The 19,354-nt window shown below is 37.7% G+C and overlaps 2 protein-coding genes across 8 annotated transcripts; one reads left to right on the top strand and one right to left on the bottom strand.

The window, feature by feature from the left end:
- Positions 1-3,581: 3,581 nt before the first annotated feature.
- On the bottom strand, positions 3,582-5,064 carry C12.1 (spliceosome-associated protein CWC15). The gene is made up of 3 exons (XM_071792460.1): positions 4,781-5,064; positions 4,016-4,319; positions 3,582-3,902 (listed from the first exon to the last, which is right to left on the bottom strand). Exons 1-3 carry the CDS (start codon positions 4,909-4,911, stop codon positions 3,660-3,662), a joined length of 678 nt encoding a protein of 225 aa, XP_071648561.1. The 5' UTR covers positions 4,912-5,064; the 3' UTR covers positions 3,582-3,659.
- Positions 5,065-5,417: 353 nt separating this feature from the next.
- On the top strand, positions 5,418-18,565 carry Ziz (dedicator of cytokinesis protein Ziz). 7 transcript variants are annotated; one of them, XM_071792452.1, is made up of 30 exons: positions 5,418-5,627; positions 5,742-6,179; positions 6,447-6,563; positions 6,856-7,034; positions 7,118-7,187; positions 7,295-7,735; positions 7,853-8,341; positions 8,495-8,661; positions 8,796-8,957; positions 9,060-9,139; positions 9,524-9,777; positions 9,858-10,099; positions 10,236-10,341; positions 10,419-10,790; positions 10,916-11,113; positions 11,298-11,444; positions 11,534-11,720; positions 11,808-11,855; positions 12,215-12,393; positions 12,539-12,750; positions 12,844-13,251; positions 13,418-13,718; positions 14,042-14,201; positions 14,352-14,512; positions 14,643-14,972; positions 15,079-15,229; positions 15,346-15,608; positions 15,685-16,042; positions 16,170-16,461; positions 16,535-18,565. In XM_071792452.1, the coding sequence occupies exons 2-30, from the start codon at positions 5,985-5,987 to the stop codon at positions 16,767-16,769; spliced, it is 6,504 nt and encodes a 2,167-aa protein (XP_071648553.1). In that variant the 5' UTR covers positions 5,418-5,627; positions 5,742-5,984; the 3' UTR covers positions 16,770-18,565. The 7 variants fall into 7 exon arrangements, with proteins under 7 accessions (XP_071648553.1, XP_071648554.1, XP_071648555.1 ...); XM_071792453.1 differs by having other exon boundaries at positions 5,418-6,179; positions 10,236-10,335; XM_071792454.1 differs by having other exon boundaries at positions 5,418-6,179; positions 15,079-15,220.
- The last annotated feature ends 789 nt before the right edge of the window (positions 18,566-19,354 follow it).

Genomic DNA, 19,354 nt, shown 5'->3' with positions numbered 1-19,354 from the left:
GCCTCTTCGAAAATGTTACGTCTGTTATTGACGTTTCTCGCAGCTACCACGTTAAATCGGAGTAATAGACTGAAACTATTACCGATCACGCGGCTAACAACTGATATTTGAATATTCAATACTTCTTTATACAATGTGTCGAGAATACACCTAATATACTGAGAACATCCCTATATTTTATATTTTTGCGATATCTTTCGAACATTCTCAAAATCTACATGTGCTGTTAGGGGGAAGATAATAATTTACATAAATATTTATATAAACGCGATTAGTATGATCCAATGGATCATATACGGTGTGCACGCCGCGTATAATTGACAAATTGTAAAAGGAACGGCGAAGCTGAGAGATTAGTGGCCGGTGGTGAAAGTGAATTCAAGCCGCAAATATCAAATGAAGGCGATATGAGCGGCGCGAATAAAAATATCGACTCCCGTTAACTTTGCCAGCTTTCTCGGCGTCTATTCAAATCCGCGGGGCCGAGTTAATCCCCTCGAAAATGAATCCGATACCTCAGCGCTTCCCGTCGAAGACGCTCAAAACCTTAAAGCCCACTTTAGGCGGCCTACAATCCACGTTCGGATTTCGGAACGAAGTTCTAATCGTAATTTTATATGCCGCGCGTATTTTGATGCCGTGCACTTCGACGAATATATTTTATTGTATTCTAATTCTTCAATGCGATTACACGACGTATAAAACTATAAGTAAAATTCTATCTTAAATTTTGACACAAATTACATTATATAGATCGTCGAAGCTGCCTCATGAATTAAATGTTAAATGATTTTAAAAGTTTCTTTCGCTGAGATATAAAGCGCACTCTTTTATAATTTCGCGATTTTGGAGGATCTTTCTGGTAAAAATGTGTAAAATTACTTGAAAAATAGAACATAATATAAAATTCAAACGATTAAGCAATTAAACGTACGAACTTTCTATTCTTTAGTTTTCATCTTTCGATCTTGCACTGTTAAATATTAAAGGATGAAATTTAAACCAATACCTTAAGTTAAATAACATTTTGTTATTTTTAATTATCATGTGTCGAAATTTATTATTTTAACACAAAACAGTATTATTTTGACTTCGTTGGTTTGATTAAATTAACAACATATTTTGAGTAAGAGCAGTGCCAATAACAATGGTTAAAAATGACTCAAATTGAGTATAATTTGACACTACAAAAACAGGGTGCGTGAGCTAAAAATTTAAATCTTACCCATTGTTGGACGGTACAAAAAAGTCGGGAATATGATTTCGGTAAAATAAGTATGGAAATGTTCACACTTCACCTTTCCGCACCCACGGGAAAGTTACGCAATCGATCTTGAGGTTCCAGTCTCTTCGAAAAGTGATATTTTCATTGGACCCATGTACATTCCTCTGTAGAAGCGTGTGGAAATAGATAAGACGCATAACGATGGGCAGAAATACTAATAGATAATATCTTAAAGCAAATTGTTGCCTTATTAGGCACACATAAGTTCACAGGAAAAGTCTGTTGTATAAGAAAAATCCATTCATCGCATACTTTTGCCATCACGTTGCATTTTGACTCACGTTTATCTAACATAAAAAGTGTAAAAAAATACTCCAAATAAGAAAGAAGCTTTCAAGTTTATCGGAAACTCCTTTTTCCCTCCCAATTTTCATTTTTCGATGACTCGTCTTTTGTCATTGCGAAAACAATACGCAGGAAGTTACTTAAAGCAGACTGCGCATTCAAAGATTACGTGAACAAAGGACAGAGAATAGAATGTTACTGATCTTTTCTGAAAAAAATACGTACTTAATTGCAGAGTTAGTGTCTGAAAATGGATTTTTTATCGCATTATAACTCAATTAAAGAGACTAAAAAAATTATCTGCGAAATTAAATTTTCAAAATTAGGGATCAGTTTTACAGTTTTTCAGATTCCATTTCCAGATCTTTTAGATTGCTCCACCAGAATCTCCAATATGGAAATCAATTTCGAAATACATGATATATTGTAGAGTCTAATTGAGAAATCTTTGAATAAATTATCTAGTGCCTAGTTGGGAGAATTAAGAAAGGGACGGAAAGCTGTTCAAGTATTTTAAATCACACTTTGGGCGATCTGATAATCCGCGTCAGTTTCAAAATAAAATTCTGTTTATAATTTTATGTGTATTTTGACGTACCTATGTGTATTTTATTTTAATATATTTTGTGTGCGTGTGTATTTTGATTTCTAAAATGTTTTTCGTATTACACACCGTGTAATACAAAAAAATTATAAATAGAACTCTATCCTGAATTACAGAAGTAAAGCGCATTTTAAACAATCAATTATTTTGCTACATTTCAGGATACAATTATTATTTATATTATTTTATGCGACGTGTATTTTAATATATATTTTACATACTTATATTGTATATTTTGGTCGCTTCAAGTTCAGGTGTTTTATTACACGGCACATAAAACAATAAATAGAATTCCAGCACACGAATTCCTGAATTCTTGATGCGAATTACAGGTCGTCCCAAGCGCGCAGTGCTTCCGATTTTTACGGACGATTAAGTATTCTGCCGAGCGAGAGGTGCCCGCGTCGATCCGCGTTAATTTCGGATACGCTCTTCGGGCTGCGCCGTCTCTTTGTGGGATGGCTGGGCGCGTCAAGTTGGTTCGGGCCATGTCTGTGTCAAGTTGGTGCCAAGAAGTCTACCGGCGCGCGCGATAACCAGCTGCACCGGTAGACTGCCTGCTGCCCGCACGCGGGCCCCGCGGGGCCCCCGGGACCGGTTATACTTGACCCAGCGCGCGATTCGTTGCGCGGACGGTGCGTCCGAGACCGGATCGCGCCGTCCGCGCTACCGAAAAACACACACTCGCACGTAACGAGCGCGGCTCGAAGGCGCGCGGATCGCGCAGATACAAGTCACAGGAACGGTAAGACGGGTGGACGTCGACTCGGCACAGGGAGAGGAGGGAGTAGATTGGCAGGAATTCACTGTCGGGGATATATGAAACTTCGCGGCTCCAGGCTCCAGAGACGGACGTTTGTACACAGATAAACCACCAAGGAGATACGCTCCTTAGCTTATTTTTAATTCATTACTCAACTGTACGAGTTACGGAATCAAGGATCTACGGAAGCAAAAATTGTTTTTCCTCTCCGAAAACATTTTCTCTCTAAGAGCTTATCCTCACAAAACGGATGATTCATGTTAGATCAAGAGAGTTAACGCGATGACGAACGAAAACGGAAATTCCGTTGATAATAGGATAATAGGAATTCAGATAACGTTATATCTCAGTAATTTTGTGAGGATTGTAATCGTTCTCTATTCTCACAAGCTACAACATGATATTTGTAGTGTCAATATAAAAAAGAAAAGAGCGAAATATTAATACAGTATTCCTGCTGTATTTAAAGAATATAAATATCAATGAAAATATTTGATAATTTTTAATATTTCAATTTAGTTGAATAATTATCTAACATCTGTATTCAATTGTTTCTTTTACAATAACAAAGAATTACACACAGATAATTTTATCACATAATTTTGCTCAATTGTCGGCTTAGGATCAATCAATGTCGACATAAATGATGAGAGGAAATGTACTTTTATTCAATAACATGCATGAAAAAATTATTTACAACGCTAATGCTTATAATCACTAAATTACTTAACATACTTCTCCATAAATTTACGATGAAATTCACTTCGTAGGGAATCGTTGATGAACACGTCATGTTTCTTCTTCGGCTCGGAGCGCGCGCAATTTTTAAAAACGACGTCGTCGTCCCACCGTCTTCGTACTTTCATATCCACTCTTCCGCTCTGTGAGGAATAGTTCAACAGAGGATTTCCTGAAAGAATATTTTCCATACGTATTCTTTCCTCCTCCTGGCGCTTCTCCATTTCCTGCAAAAATGGAAAACAATATTTTATTTTATTCTCTAGACAAAGGATATGTGAAAAGGAGAAAGACAGAGCAAGTCAAGATATTTTAATTAATAGTACGGTTCAGTACTTACTTTCTTAGCTTGTTCTGCTGCTCGTTCCTTCTTAATCCTCTGAAGTTCGGCCAAGAGCGCAGCAGTATCATCCTCGTCACTATCAGAATCTGATTCTTCATCATCAAGTGGATCGTCCGCATCTAAGCTGGCCGCAGGAACCTGGTCTAACTTCTGCCTTTTTGCACTGGATGTAGTCGATTCCCTGGAAGGTTCAATGGCACGACGGCTTGATCCTTTATCCTTATCTGTTCGCTCTCTTTCCTCCAATTCCTTCCTGAAGTCCCGATTTCGCAATTCCTCGACTGTTCCTTGGCCATGTTCCCTGCCGAGAAACAACATTAAAATTGACATCGCAAATATTATTTATATACTTAATATTCTTTAATTTCTTTCTTACATATATATTGCAATACTTTATCATGTCTTTTGATAAGTTATGATATATAATGGCAAATTTTACGTGATTATCAAGTGAATCTTGTAGGTAAGCCTGACTATAATTGAAAAATATAGGCATTATCAACTATTTCAACTAATAATATAAATATCTGACCAAGCTCATTGCGTTTGTTAAACAGGAGAGATACGTTTATCTTTTAAAGAAAAAAAGAGAGAAGACAGATTAAAAAATCATTAAACAAGTCTTGGTCGTCATAACCTCAAAATAATTTTCGCCAACATGAACAGCAGGAGTGCGGATTCTACTTTTTCGTGCATCGATACACCAAAATGATATACGTAATTGTTGTTAATCGCGGAAAATCGACTTCCAGACTCATGTACCTGTATTTGAGCTTCGTGTGTGACGGCAAATCCCTACTGCTGTACTGCTTCGAGATCGCGCTCAGGTCCTTCTCGCCCCGTCCTTGCCCTCCTCGGGCAGGCTCGAAGGTCGGTCTTGCCGCCGTCGTCATGTTTTCGCATAAAAATCACTCGAGCGAACCCCAAACTTGATCGATCACAGACACAACTGGATACCGAACCGACAGGACACGAACCAAATCAACCAAATGTTGGATTGATTGGGCCAGTTGCCAGTTGGAGGTTGGAGGAGAGTATCGAAGTATCGAGTATCAAAAAGCCCGTCTCGATACTATCGATAAAGTTCTCGATAAAAGCTCTCGATAACTGTCGACAGGCATTCGTTGACACTGTTGACAGTGGGAGCTTATCTATTAATAAATCTCCGTTTGTAATAAAGCTCTTCCCACGGAATCTTCCCCGAGTTTTCCGAGCCTTTAATTCGTGCGACATTCAGGCGCCGTTCGAAGAATCTTCGTCGGGCGATCCGCCATTAACCTCGCCGCGCCGCGTGGGAAATACGCGGGAAAATGCGATTTCGTTTCACACGCCCGATTATCTCCGTACTTGGTATCGCGACCTTATCAACTTTACATTGACGTGCTCCAGTTTCACGCGTCGCGTCGATTTCCCAATCGGCGCGAGATAAAAGCGGCGCGTGGCAAAAATTCGCGCGGGTCCCGGCTCTGAAAGAGAAGGGAAAAAAAAGGAAAAAAAGAAAACCGTCTCTCCGCGAGGAATCGACAGGATCAGAGATCAAACGGGAGCACACTAGCACTAGCACATAGCACAGTGTGGCACAGTCTACAGTTGTATGGTCGGCAAGGAAGTATAACGTTTATATATCATCAGAAACAGAAGAGGGACAAACTACTCGGCATACAAATACACAACCAGTTTCAAAATTACCAATTAAATCTGTTTTATGGATTTATGGGCGAAGTACTGTCCGGTGCCAGCAACTTGAAAGAAGAAGAATCAGACGGGAGCGGCGCGGCGCGGCGCGGCGCGACAGGACGGGAGACGGGACGCGATTGGTGATGGCCGACGGGAGTTGGTCGCGCGATCTTGATCGATTGTGAGTTTGCGACAGTTTGCGACGAGGAGGCGGCCGGGGCGGTTGCCCCCGTGGTGGTGACAGTGCATGTGCCCGATCGTCCCCCGGCGTGGCCGGGCACGGTGACCGATGCGACCTGACGCGGCCGGCGCGGCGACGGCGGCATCAGCAGACGGCGGTACCGAGCCGAGGCCCGATCGGCGTCGCACGACGGCGTTGGCCAGGATGAGCGAGAGGAAGTTCACGCGCGGCCTGGGGAAGCCCGGCATGGCGGCACAGCTGCGGGAGACCGTGTCCCAGGTCGTCCGCGAGAGCACGGTACAGGTGAGACCACCGATCCCACCGGGAACGCTGAAATCAGGACGCTGGCTCGTCGTACTTGACGTACACGCGATGTAAACAATCACTGGGAGCTCGAGATTTTATGTTCCTTTTATATTCGTAGTCGTCCTACATCGTGGAATTTCGTCGTGTTCGTCAGTGTCAGTCGAATATGAAGTCGAGATTTCGTTAAATTGAGGCTTAAAGTATTTTAGGATTTTCTGTGCCCACGATAGTTTTTGTCTTTCAAAATTCACATGTTTTTTGCAGAGTAAGCCGCACTTGGTCGAGCCCATTGACTTTGAGAATTTTGTGCTAAAGAATAAGACGCTGTTGCAAAATGACCCTCAGCGAGAGCTGCTGCTGTACCCCCAGGATGATATTTCTGTGAGTTACTGCTTTCATACCGCTTATCTATATCAGTGTGTTGTCGACATGCCTTTCATTTATAGATAAGCGAACAAAGCAAGAATAGCAATAGGATACGAGATAAAATTGAAGTACATGAAGAATATAATTAATATATTTTTATTAATTCTACAAATAAGCAAAATTAAAAGTATCTTGTTGAAAAAAATTCTATTTTCCAAAATAGAGAATAATTAGAATTGTTATTAAATATTTATGATATTTGATACGTGATTATTATTATTGTTGTTGAATGTACATTTTCCAACAGCAAGTGGTTCTGCCAAGGAGATATCGCAGTGTGGTACCGACGGCGCAACATATTACAGAATGTGAGGAAGGAGAGGAGAATCTCCTAACGAAGGAGTGTCTATCCAGTTATACATCCAATTGGAATCTTGTACATTACAAGTACGCGGCATATAGTGGAGCTTATCTCGAGTTGCCAAGGTATGCGAATTTAATGCTTGAGATTAATTGGAATCTCTGACAGCTGTCTGTTTTATAGATGCTATTATTTCATAAATTTTCAGAATATCGAAAGCGGACGATCTAAAGGACGAGGTGTATGAAATCGATACCGAGGTAGACCAGGTAGACGAGGTAATGTTCTTCTTTTATTCTACAAGATTTTTCGGATCGTTTAATATCATCTTGGTTACTTTTGTCGCATATTTAGAGCTAAGTGTAATCTGTATACATTTTCATAGGATTTAACGAAGAATGACGGTATAACGAAGGAAGGTTACTTGATGAAAGGTCCTGAGATTGGTAGTGCGGATAGAATGTTTGCTCATATCGGCTCGAAATCGTTCAAAAGACGTTTCTGCCATCTCAGACAGGAGGTTGACGGCACTTATATACTCGAGTTTTTTAAAGACGAGAGGAAGGGCGAGGCGAAATTGACAATAGTGATGGACTTTTGCACTGAAGTTGTTAGAAATTCGAAGCGTGGGAGATTCTGCTTTGAACTACGGATGAGTGACACTCACAAGTCTTATACTTTGGCTGCCGATAACGAGGCTGATATGCAAGATTGGTTATTGAAACTCAGTTCCGTCTTGCAACATTACAAACAGCAGGAAGAAAAGCGCGCTGCATCGCTAGAAAGAACCTGTAATACACCTCCGCCATCGCCGCAACCTATGCAGGTAGTACAAAATTATCTTAATATTGTTATTAAATTATTTTAAATAAAAAATTATTTAAGGTAAGAGATAAAAGATAATTGTTTGATGTTAAAGTGGACTTAATGTTCTTGATTTTAGGTTTATGGCACACTGAAAGGTCTCGAGCAGAGTATGAATCCGCAACTAATAAAATATTCTAGAGAGACTGATACCAGCATCGCTTTAGCGAGGAGAGAGAACAGAAAAAGACTGTTCAGCGTGTATCCTTACATACCCCATGCCAAAACAGCTGTAGGACAATCTGCCGATAACGTGGACCCTTATAAGGAGCAATTTGGCCACAGGATCCTCGTCAAGTGCGAAAGTCTTAAATTTAGACTACAAGCACCTATCGACGAAAAAGAATCTCTCTGTCAAGTGGAACCTTATCATACAGTGTTGAGCCTTTTCGACGCGAGGACTGGCAGAAAACTTACAGAGAATTTTCATTTCGATATTAATCATGAAATAGTGCGAAATATGACGAGAGAACTTAGTCCTGCAGGAATTACAACAGAAACAGAGGATATTACTCTTCCTGGGGAATTGAAGAACATTCCTTTGGACTGGATCAAATATCCGAAACAAGTAAGATTATTTAAATACGAAAATCCAAGGAAAAATGTGAGATGTTAATAATACTAGTATGTATAAATGTCTAAGATAAGAATTTGTTAATCACTTAATTTATTCTGGATTTATTAATAGACTGAGGATTTATAAAGATAATTGTTGTTATAGGCTATATTCAACATTAGTAATCCTCACCCAGACATATTCCTCGTCGTAAGGATAGACAAGTTACTCCAGGGAAACATATATCAGACCTCAGAGCCATATTTGAGAGCTACTAAGGATCCAAGATTGGGCTTGAAGGTGCACAAACAAGTCCGAGCATGTTGTCAAAGGTAATATTATAAATTCAGGTATTTTTAAATATAATATTAAGTGTAAATTTCATGTTTTAAGCGGATATTTAACAATTAAAAAGATGATTACAAATAAGCATGATTGTACAAGACGATTATTCTTTTTTTTTCAGACTAGGAAATTATAGAATGCCATTTGCATGGGCTGCAAGACCACTATTTAGATTGTATAGCAACGAACTGGATACATCCTCGGATTTCCCAGCAATATACAGGCAGGAGGGTCACAAAATAAAAGATGAGGAGCTGCTAAAACTTCTTTCTGAGTACAGAAAGTATGTATTAATTGTAAATTAATATGATTAAAAAAATTATACCACATGGAGCTCAACATGCGTGCTTTATTAAACATTATATCAGCAAAATTTTTTTCGCAGGCCTGAGAAGCTTAGCAAATTGACTGTGATACCTGGTTGGCTGAAAATTAAAATAGAGCCTATTACGGACATTCCTGAAAGTGCGTAGTCAAATAATATATTTTATAATTAAATAGAGAAGATATCTTCGGTCGGGCTGGATCGTGGTAGCCTAATAATAATATTTCTATGTGTGAATTTTGTATACTTCTATAACTCGGCAAACTGCGCGCCGATTATTTATCGATAAATAAATAAATCTTGTATTGAAGAACTAAAGATTTAAGAATAAGTTTCGAAGAAACAATAATGACTTAAAGAATTACACAAGAATTACACAATTTTTGTAACTTGATTCTAAGTAATTTAATGAATTTTTCGTAATAAGTAAAAAGGCTTTTAATAATTCTCACTACGAAAAGAGAAATTGTAGTCAATAGTTTCGAACGATTCCAGATATATAATACATAAAATACGATTTCTAGATACATTGTCGACTTGCCTGGCACCGTTAAAGCCATTTCCGATCCCACCAACGGCGGAGCCGACGATCGAGGTCGCCGAATTCGAGAGCACTTCCGAGAGGGATGTGCATCCGTACACGACGTATGTCAATCATCTGTACGTGTATCCGCAGACACTCAATTTCGACAGTCAAAAAATGTTTACCCGAGCTAGGAACATAGCGTGCATCATGGAACTCCGCGACGACGACGGCGAAAACGTCAAGCCTTTACGAGTATGTGATAAAAAAATCAACTTATTTGAAGATTAAGGGATCTATAAATGGCTTCATCTTCTTTCTACTATTTCTAACAGGCGATTTATGGGAGACCGGGTTCGCCGTTACTATGCTTACGAGCGTCGTGTGCCGTGTTACATCACAGCGCAGTACCTTCTTGGTATGAAGAAATCAAGATTAAGCTACCCACGAAATTGCACGCAAAACACCATATACTATTCTCCTTTTATCACATAAGTTGCGATATGAACAAAAAGAAAGAGAACGGCGTTGAAAACTGTGTCGGCTATGCATGGGCGCCTTTGCTGCATAAAGGAAGGTGAGACTCGATAAATCAATGATCGATGAGCATTTAAACTATTAGCATATTTTGTTGTATCTTATAATATTTGAACGATGGTAAGAAAATAGAAAGAAGAAAAATATATTTTTGATATTTTATATACTTTGTGCAGACTGAACGTGGATATAGAATCGAATATCCAGGTATTGCCTGTAGCGACGCATTTACCGTCGGGATATCTATCCATACAACCCCTTGGACTAGGGAAAGGGGTAAGAGTAAGATCGATCATTGGTATTGTGTCAATTAATGACATAGTTTGGACGACATGAGGGTGACTTGTATGTTTTCGTAGAACGCAGGGCCGGATATCACTTGGATTGATTCCCAACGACCAATCTTCACGGTATCTTTCCAATTAATTTCGACGGTATTCACGCGGGACCTTCATCTGCACAATCTGTTCGTCCACGCTGAACGCATCTTGGACACAAAGCCCTCGGCGTCGCCCTCGGATTCGGAAACGTGCAAAATCCTTAAGGCTGCACACGCGGTTCAACTAGTCACCGTTATCACGTTTCTCCCAACTATATTGAATCAACTGTTCGTGTTGTTGACGTGCAATACCAGCCAAGAAGTCGGATTATACGTGATCAGGGTCTTAATACATTTTATAAACATGGTGCATGAAGCCGGGCGTAAGGAAATTCTACAAGCGTACATCAAGGTAGGATTTAGAATATGTTTGAAAGATAAATATTCAATTTCCAGTTTTATTAGCTCTTGAATATTGAAACTTTGGTTTATATATTTTGCGATTGGTCTGACTCTACCCTAGTTCTCTGATTCTAGTTCGTGTTTGTACTGCCTCCTCTCCGAAATGGTAACGTCGCGGTTCACGAGCAACTGGCGAAGCATTTGCCAACTTTGTTACAACCGAGCAATACCGATTTTCTAGTTGTGAACAAATTCATGCATCACTCGAGCTTCTTTTTCGAAATAATGATCAAGAGTATGGCGCAATATCTACTGAGTACTGGGAGGATAAAGGTAAATTCTTCGAGATTACTTTAACTTGAAACTTGGCGTCTATTAATATCGATAGAGTAGGATTATTTATTATAATTAAATATTGCTTCATTTTTTGAAGTGTTTTGTATATTTACCAAAATAAATTATCAATCTGTCTCTTATAAAAATTAATTACTTGAGCAGTTAATTTATTTTTTCCTAGATGCATAGAAACGAGCGATTCTCAAAAGATTATCACGAGAAGATCAAGATGTTATTAGACGTGATTATGCCATACTTAATGACCAAGTACAGAGAAATGCCAGTAGAGACACACGAATTGAACAAGAGTCTCGCACAATTTTTAAAGGTACATAATATCACATAACTCTCACACACAGTATATATCATACACTGTATATCTTTATCACTATTTTGATTTTGATTATCGCGGCACAGCGATGTCTCACATTCATGGACCGTGGCTTCGTGTTTCGTCTCATCAATTCCTACCTGGACAACTTTTCGCCTGGCGACCAACGCACGCTACACGATTTCAAGTTTACTTTTCTGCAAATCATCTGCTCTCACGAGCACTATGTATCCTTCAACTTGCCGATGATGCAGTCGCGTCTTGCTTCCAGAGGTAAATTCTTATATCATCGATACACACAAGGATTACGGTGAAAATATACTAATTTATTGTAACTTAATTGTTTCGCGTGTTCAAAAGATACTGAGAATGACACTGATTGTGAAAGTGAACCAGAATGCGACGTTGGTACGTTTATAATTATATTCGTACACAAATATGTGTGTTATGTGTATGTTCTCGTTTATAGCAAATATCCATTACATATTTTCTCTTTTGTAGCAATATATAGTTAATGCTAGTTATAATTTATAATTAATCAGTTTAAAAGCATCATTGATTCAAGGATTGAGGTCTCTCAGATTGAAATATACGTTTCTACACGTTTTTTGTATTTTTATAGGATCATGCACTGAAATCTTATATATATTTTCTGCTCATCTGTATTTTATACGCACTTATACCACCATTATTTCAGTTACATTACACAATTAGAGATAGTATATATTAAAAGCAGATAAAACTGTGAAGTGCTTATTTGATGACAGATTTAATGAACGAGTATTGTCTCACGGAGGAATTTTGTAAGCACCACTTCCTGGCTGGTCTTCTGATGCAAGAAGTTAGGACTTCCCTCAACGAAATCGTGCAGATCCGTAAGGTCGCCATTGGTACTTTACGGGATTTAATGGCGAAACACGAGTTAGATGATAGATATCAAAATAAGGTGCGACTTTTAAACGTTTATGATTACAAGCTGCTCCTAGCAGTCTTTAAGGAATTGCACTGTTGGAAAAAATTGGGAATGATCATTTTTCTTCTGATATAATTTATTGATAGGTATTTCACGTTTTGAATTCTAATTATTTCAGGGTCAACTGAGCAGAATAGCATCGATTTACATACCATGGCTTGGCATTGTATTGGAGAATTTGCATCGACTGCAGTCGGTAGAGGAGAATGAGATCAAGATAGAGATCAAACAGAATGGCACTAACAGAGTGTCGACCAGCAGTTCGTTTCTGACAGTGAAGGATACCGTTGCCAGTTCCACTACCGCGGGTACACCAAAATCCATTCACAGGTATATGCCAGTATATTAATAAAACAATATTAATAATACAATAGATAATTATTAATTAATTGAAAGTTAAAGAGAAATTTTGATGTTACGCAGACTGACTCTTCACCTGGACACTCAATCGCCTATAAGATCGTCTATGCATCTGCGAGATTCTACCTACTTTGCCGCTATCGCGGGTCAAGGGTTGGTAAATGGATATTCTTGCACTAGCGTTGAGTCTGATACATCGACGGTGTCCGGTGCGTCACAGTCTAACATTTCCCAAGAGACCGCCATCGTCAGAGAATTGCCGGAAAACGGAACGGGCGAGAGAAACAGACATTCGCGTACTTTGAGTGTGACGCAATCGTCGCCCAGGTGCGATAAATTGCAGCCCTCGGAAGTGAAAGATATACTACTTTGTTTCCTATTCATTGTCAAGTATCTAGGTGATCATCAGGTGATCGCCTGGTGGCAACAGTGCAACGATACGGAAATACTGAACTTCTTCACAGTAATCGAGTAAGTAGCAAAACTGACGGTGTAGTAAATAATAGAAATATTGCCTGTTTTTGAGAAAATATGCCGATATTCTCTTATTATACAAATGCATTGTATGATAAAATGTCTTGATGTGTGTTTAGTATACTCATACTAGATGAACAACCTTGTTTTCTTCTACGTTCAGGATGAGCTTACATCATTTCCAGTATATCGGTAAGAGACAAATAGCCGCGAATGCTGCGAGTAATATTGGAAAGCCCCGCACTGTCAAAGCAATGACTTTACCCGCCAGAATGGCACCGCCAGACTTTACCACTGAAAGTCCCGCTACCAGCACGTTGCAACCTCACAATACAGTTACTAGAGAGAATCTGGTTGAAAATGATTGCGGCAAAGTATATCAAGCTTTACTGGAGGCAAATATGGCAACGGAAGTTGGGCTAATTGCGTTGGATTGCTTGGGTCTCTTCTGTATTCATTTTAAAGTAATCATGTTTATTTTATCACAAATTTTTTTATTTCTTTGATTTTATGTGTAAAATATATAATAATATACAATAAGATTAAAACATTGATTGACCAATTTAGGCAACAAGATCTTAATAAATAAAAATTTGAATAGTTTAAAGTAAGGGACCTTAAGAAAGTCAAGAAACCAATATAAGTTCACATAGAGATTTTGAAGATTAAAATATATAAATTTAAATATAAATATAGTGCACGTGGGATTTTTTTATCCAAATTGACCAATCAAAACATAGCTAGAAGCTTGTGACCATAAAACGTTAACATAGCTCATTTTTTGCAGGATGTTCTCTTGGCAAATGAAGGCGACAACGCAGTCATGCAAAAGTTTTTCAATATTTATTTGTCGTTTCTTCAAGTCGGTCAGTCCGAAACTTTATTACGTCACGTTTTCGCTGGACTCCGAGCTTTTTTGAATAATTATTCCGTCGCGCTTTTCCAAGGTAATTGTTAATTTTCAAAGCTTCAAAAAAGTTTTATTTGTAAAGAATGAGAATGAATACATAACTACCTACTCTTCGATGGTAGAGAGCATGTATGATAGGCACATGTAAAACATGCACAAAGCTTGAATATATTTTTTTTCTTTACAGGCAATGCTGTGCTTTGCGGACGTTTGTGTTATGAGCTGCTGCGTTGCTGTAACAGCAAGTTGAGTTCCATAAGGCAGGAGTCCTGCGCTTTGCTGTATTTGCTCATGCGAAGTAATTTTGAGTTTACTAGTAGGAAAGGATTGACTAGAGTACATTTGCAGGTACAATACTCTTCTAGAACACAATCTTTAAGTCTAATTTATTTAACGCCACTTATTTTTATATAGTCATTATCGTTGATTTTTAAGTGAATTGTACAAGCTTTAAACACGTCTTATTATTTCTCTATAGGTGATAATTTCAGTGTCCCAAATGTTGGGCAATGTAATCGGTCTGAACAATTCACGATTTCAAGAATCGTTGTCGTTAATCAACAGTTACGCCTCTTCTGATAAAGTTATGAAGGGCACAGGTTTCCCAGTTGAAGTGAAGGACCTCAATAAAAGAATACGAACGGTTTTAATGGCAACCGCGCAAATGCGGGAGCATAATAACGATCCTGAGATGCTGGTCGATTTGCAACATAGTTTGGCTAACTCTTACGCCAGCACGCCCGAATTGAGGCATACCTGGCTGGAAACGATGGCTAGGAACCACGCTAGAGATGGAAATTTTTCCGAGGTACTCATTTTTACAAATTATCCCGACAAAGATGCACTTTATATAAAAATATATTGTCTGAGACTCTTACATAATGGATATGTCAACACGCGTTTTTCATTCTAAGGTTGCTTGTTGTCAACTACATATCGCGGCATTAATGGCTGAATATTTAAAATTGCGGAAAATTCATCCGTGGGGCGCAGAAGCTTTCGATCAAATATCTGTGAACATATCGAAGGACGAGCGTAATCTCAAACTTGATGCTGGTGAGATTTGTATGTTTATTTTATTGCATTACGTTTATCATTTGTACTATTTTGTTTGCATTTTTATCGTGTCGTGTATACATCTGAATTGAGAACAGATGCAAGAAATATCGATCTTTTTTCAGGCATTCAAGATATTCACTATAACGAAAGTTTACTTCTTGAGCAATTGGAAATTTGTGCCGACACATTGGAGAAGGCCGAGCGCTTCGAATTGCTTGGGCACTTATATCGTTTAATAGTTCCTATATATGAAAAGAAGAGAAATTACGAAGCTTTGGCTAATTGTTACTCGCATTTGGCGCAAGCCTGTAATAAAATTGTGGAGGTAACACGGACTGGAAAGAGATTGCTTGGGAGGTTTTACAGAGTGGCATTCTTTGGCATGGTAAGATATATCACCAGCAGAGAGCGTATATTTTTATAATTAAAAAAATTTGATTGACACATGTATTATTATCTAGGCGTACTTTGAGGAAGAGAATGGTCAAGAATACATTTATAAGGAGCCAAAAGTGACATCGTTATCTGAAATATCGGAACGTTTATTGCATTTATATAGCGAAAAGTTCGGATCTGAGAACGTTAAGATAATAATGGATTCTGTACCAGTCGACGTAAGCGAATTAGATCCCAAGATAGCGTACATTCAGGTAACGCATGTCACACCCTACTTTGAGAAGACGGAGTTGGAAGTGCGACAAACTGAGTTCGAGCAGAATCACAACATATCTTGCTTCATGTTTGAGACGCCATTTACTAAGGAGGGCAAGGCAAGAGGCAGTCCGGAGGATCAATGGAAACGTAGAACTATTCTCACAAGTACGGTCAAACATCAAATCTAATAATTCTAAAAATTCTAATAATCCGATAATTACCTATTTATTTGATTATCTTAGATCTCGCTTTATTGAAAAAGAAGTATGAAGATTTATGCTTGTTCTTGCAGCGCAATATGCTTTTCCGTATGTGAAGAAGCGCATCGGGATTGCCGAGAAACGGATAGTGGAGCTCAGCCCTATCGAGGTCGCTTTGGATGAGATGAGGCAACGCGTTCAGGAATTGGAGGATGTGGCTTTGATCGGACCGACGGATGTGAAGAAACTGCAGTTACGTCTCCAAGGTAGCATTTGCGTAACGGTAAATGCCGGTCCTTTAGCCTATGCCTCCGCATTTCTGGATCCTGCGCTGTCTCCACAATACCCCGATGACAAAGTAGAAGAATTGAAGGATGTCTTTAGGTACGTTTTGTCATTTTACACTTTTTCATGTACACGATATCGCAATCACTTATAAGTCCTCTTTGGATTTCAGGGAATTTGTCAAGATATGTTATACAGCATTACAAATTAATAGCAAACTGATCACGCCCGACCAACACGAATATCAAGAAGTGTTACGTGAGAATTACCAAAAACTGTGCCAGAGTTTGTCGTCCTTGTTCGGGGAACCAATATGGCCGGACGAGCAAGTAGGAAGTTTCAAACGCAATAGCGCTGCTCTGTTCAGCGCTATCAGCGGTGCTAACAATCATACCAGTACAGCCTAAGTCAATAATCTTAGAAAGTTCATCCAACAGACCTCAGATTCCTTTATTTTTTAGCATAATATGTCTAAGGTTCTTCCTTCGCAAGTACAAGCTTGCGAAATATTTATATCGCCTTGTATTTTTATTCTCCTTAATTACAAATTTATGAACAAGTGTCTGTATCAATTTTGTAACTTTTGCACTGGCCTAATGGAGAAGACTTTCTAATCACTGCCAAATCTTTTAGACGAGGCATTTACGAATGTCCCAGAAAAGTCCCGATTATACGTAAGGATAAATTATAGTTAATCTGTAATTGTTCAAAAATTTCGACAAAGCCAATGAGAACTGCTTTTATCTATTAAGCTCGTAATATGGATGATGTAGTTCGATAAGTTGCGATTCAACTAGTAGAATAAGTTGGTTTATATACCAGGGCATTTGTACAGTATATCTATGGCGAGTAAAAATGTACTGGTACACCTCAGTTCTTTCACTATGGATAATGTTAGTCCATAAGGCATTTAAATTTGATGTCTGTATATAATCAACTTTATTAGGATTTTTGTTTTCATCCTTTTATCAATTAGGAGAAGGAAACTATAATCTAATTAATTAATCGACAAAAATAATTTAACGAAATAAGAGGAAGTTATCCACTTGCGATACTTGTGGAGAATCGATACAATAAGATTAATATTTTACGTGTCTCGATTAAATTTTTCTTGTCACATTATTTTGTAATCTAACAAACAGACTTCAATTGCTGTTTGTGCTTATTTTACTAATGACATATTAAATTTTCGCTTTAACCATAAGCACTGAATGTACGGATAAACTTTTTTACCTAGTGCTCCTTGCAATATGTATAAATGATTTATCAAATACGTATTTAGACACTTTATGTAAAAATTGATATTTGTACATATATCACTTGATTAATTTCTTGCGTGCGTATAAGTGCTGTGTAGTCGGCTGTTTTAGAAATATTGAAGGGAAAGTATTAGGTCCTTTAACGCTATAGATCGTCGAATATTTTATCCAGCAGTTATGTGAACTTACGTATGCGCTTGCACACAATTAGTAGTACAAAGACGATACAGATTGAGTAATTTCTATGCCAATTATTGGAACTTATAGAGAATTAAATGAAAGTTTGTTTATATTTTAGAGAGGAAGAAAGGGCTGTAGCATTGGCTACAGTTTATCGATGGGAAACAAGTCCGACCACTTTGATACCTTGCGAATACGCACAAAAGTGATGTTACATATTGATAATTATTTGTGAAAGTGCGAAATAAAATTTTATAAATCGTGAATGCGAGCGAGAGAGAGAGAGAGAGAGGGAGAGAGAGAGAGAGAGAGAGAGAGAGAGAGAGAGAGAGAGAGAGAGAGAGAGAGAGAGAGAGAGAGAGAGAGAGAGAGAGAGAGAGAGAGAGAGAGAGAGAGAATGAACGGAAAAGTATGTATGTGTAAATTTATTTGTGTAAGCAGCAAAATCGATGCGAATATTGGTAGTTTAGTAACAGCTTTAAGAATAATAATTACAATATACATAGTGAGACATAGTGAGAAATTTTTGAATATATTTCGAAAGTAATGGTTTAAATGTTCTTTTGTCATAATTGGATATGCACGAGTGTAAAAATTCTAAAAAGAAGCTTGTTTAATTATGACATCTAACGCTGTGTCTTCAGTTAATATTTTGCGAGAATTTTTTCAGCTATTCCGCAAAATTTGAACCGAAACTTTATGTAGCATTTATAATAATCTGTTTTAATTGGATATATAAAATAAAGTTTGAAAATATAAATATATAGGTACAGAATGTCCTATAATTACCGTACAATACTTTAATTTAAGTATATTTTTTACCTTCTTCAGTCGTATGTAAAAAATGAACACAATGTGGCTAACAGATGTTAAAATGGTTTAACACTTGCGATCGCGCATGAAAATTAGAAGCATTAGATAAACGTCTAAATTTGTCCAAGATTTTTAAAAATATCTTGTCAAAAATCTCGTAGTAAATTTCATCAAATCTGCGGATTACTAAAGTTATACCGAGTTGAAAACGCACGAGAATAAGCTCTGGAATATATTATGTCGAATTTTTAAATCATCGAAGGGGTTGAAAATAAAAAATTCATACAAATAAAGCAAGATTGGTAAATAACGGATGTTTTATATAAGTAATACTGAAAAGATAAACCAGAAGAGACAGCTATGAAAGAATATCAAAAGAACCTTTAAATATATAAAAAGAGCTGTCGTGATATGTCATATTCTCTACGATAAAAATTTTAGAGATTAATTATTATTAATTGCAAGTTATTCACAATTCATAAGTTTTGATCAGATGATGTAAAGTTCCTTAATCTCTTGATAGTATATTTCGGAAATGTACAGAATGACAAATCCAAATAAAATTTTCAAGATAAATGAATTAACATTGATTTTATAAGTTGTATTCAAGAATAATAATTTGTTAAAATTGTTTTATTATTTCTGAAGAAAGAAAATTATATTATGTTTATACAAAAGTTATTAACGAAGATTCATATTATTGATGTCTTGTATAATGTATAGTATCGGATTAAAATGTT

The sequence above is a fragment of the Temnothorax longispinosus genome, chromosome 11 (assembly GCF_030848805.1).
Source record: "Temnothorax longispinosus isolate EJ_2023e chromosome 11, Tlon_JGU_v1, whole genome shotgun sequence".
NCBI classification, from domain to species: domain Eukaryota; kingdom Metazoa; phylum Arthropoda; class Insecta; order Hymenoptera; family Formicidae; genus Temnothorax; species Temnothorax longispinosus.
Note: the sequence above shows the minus strand (reverse complement) of the source record. Positions and strands in the feature narration are given on the sequence as shown.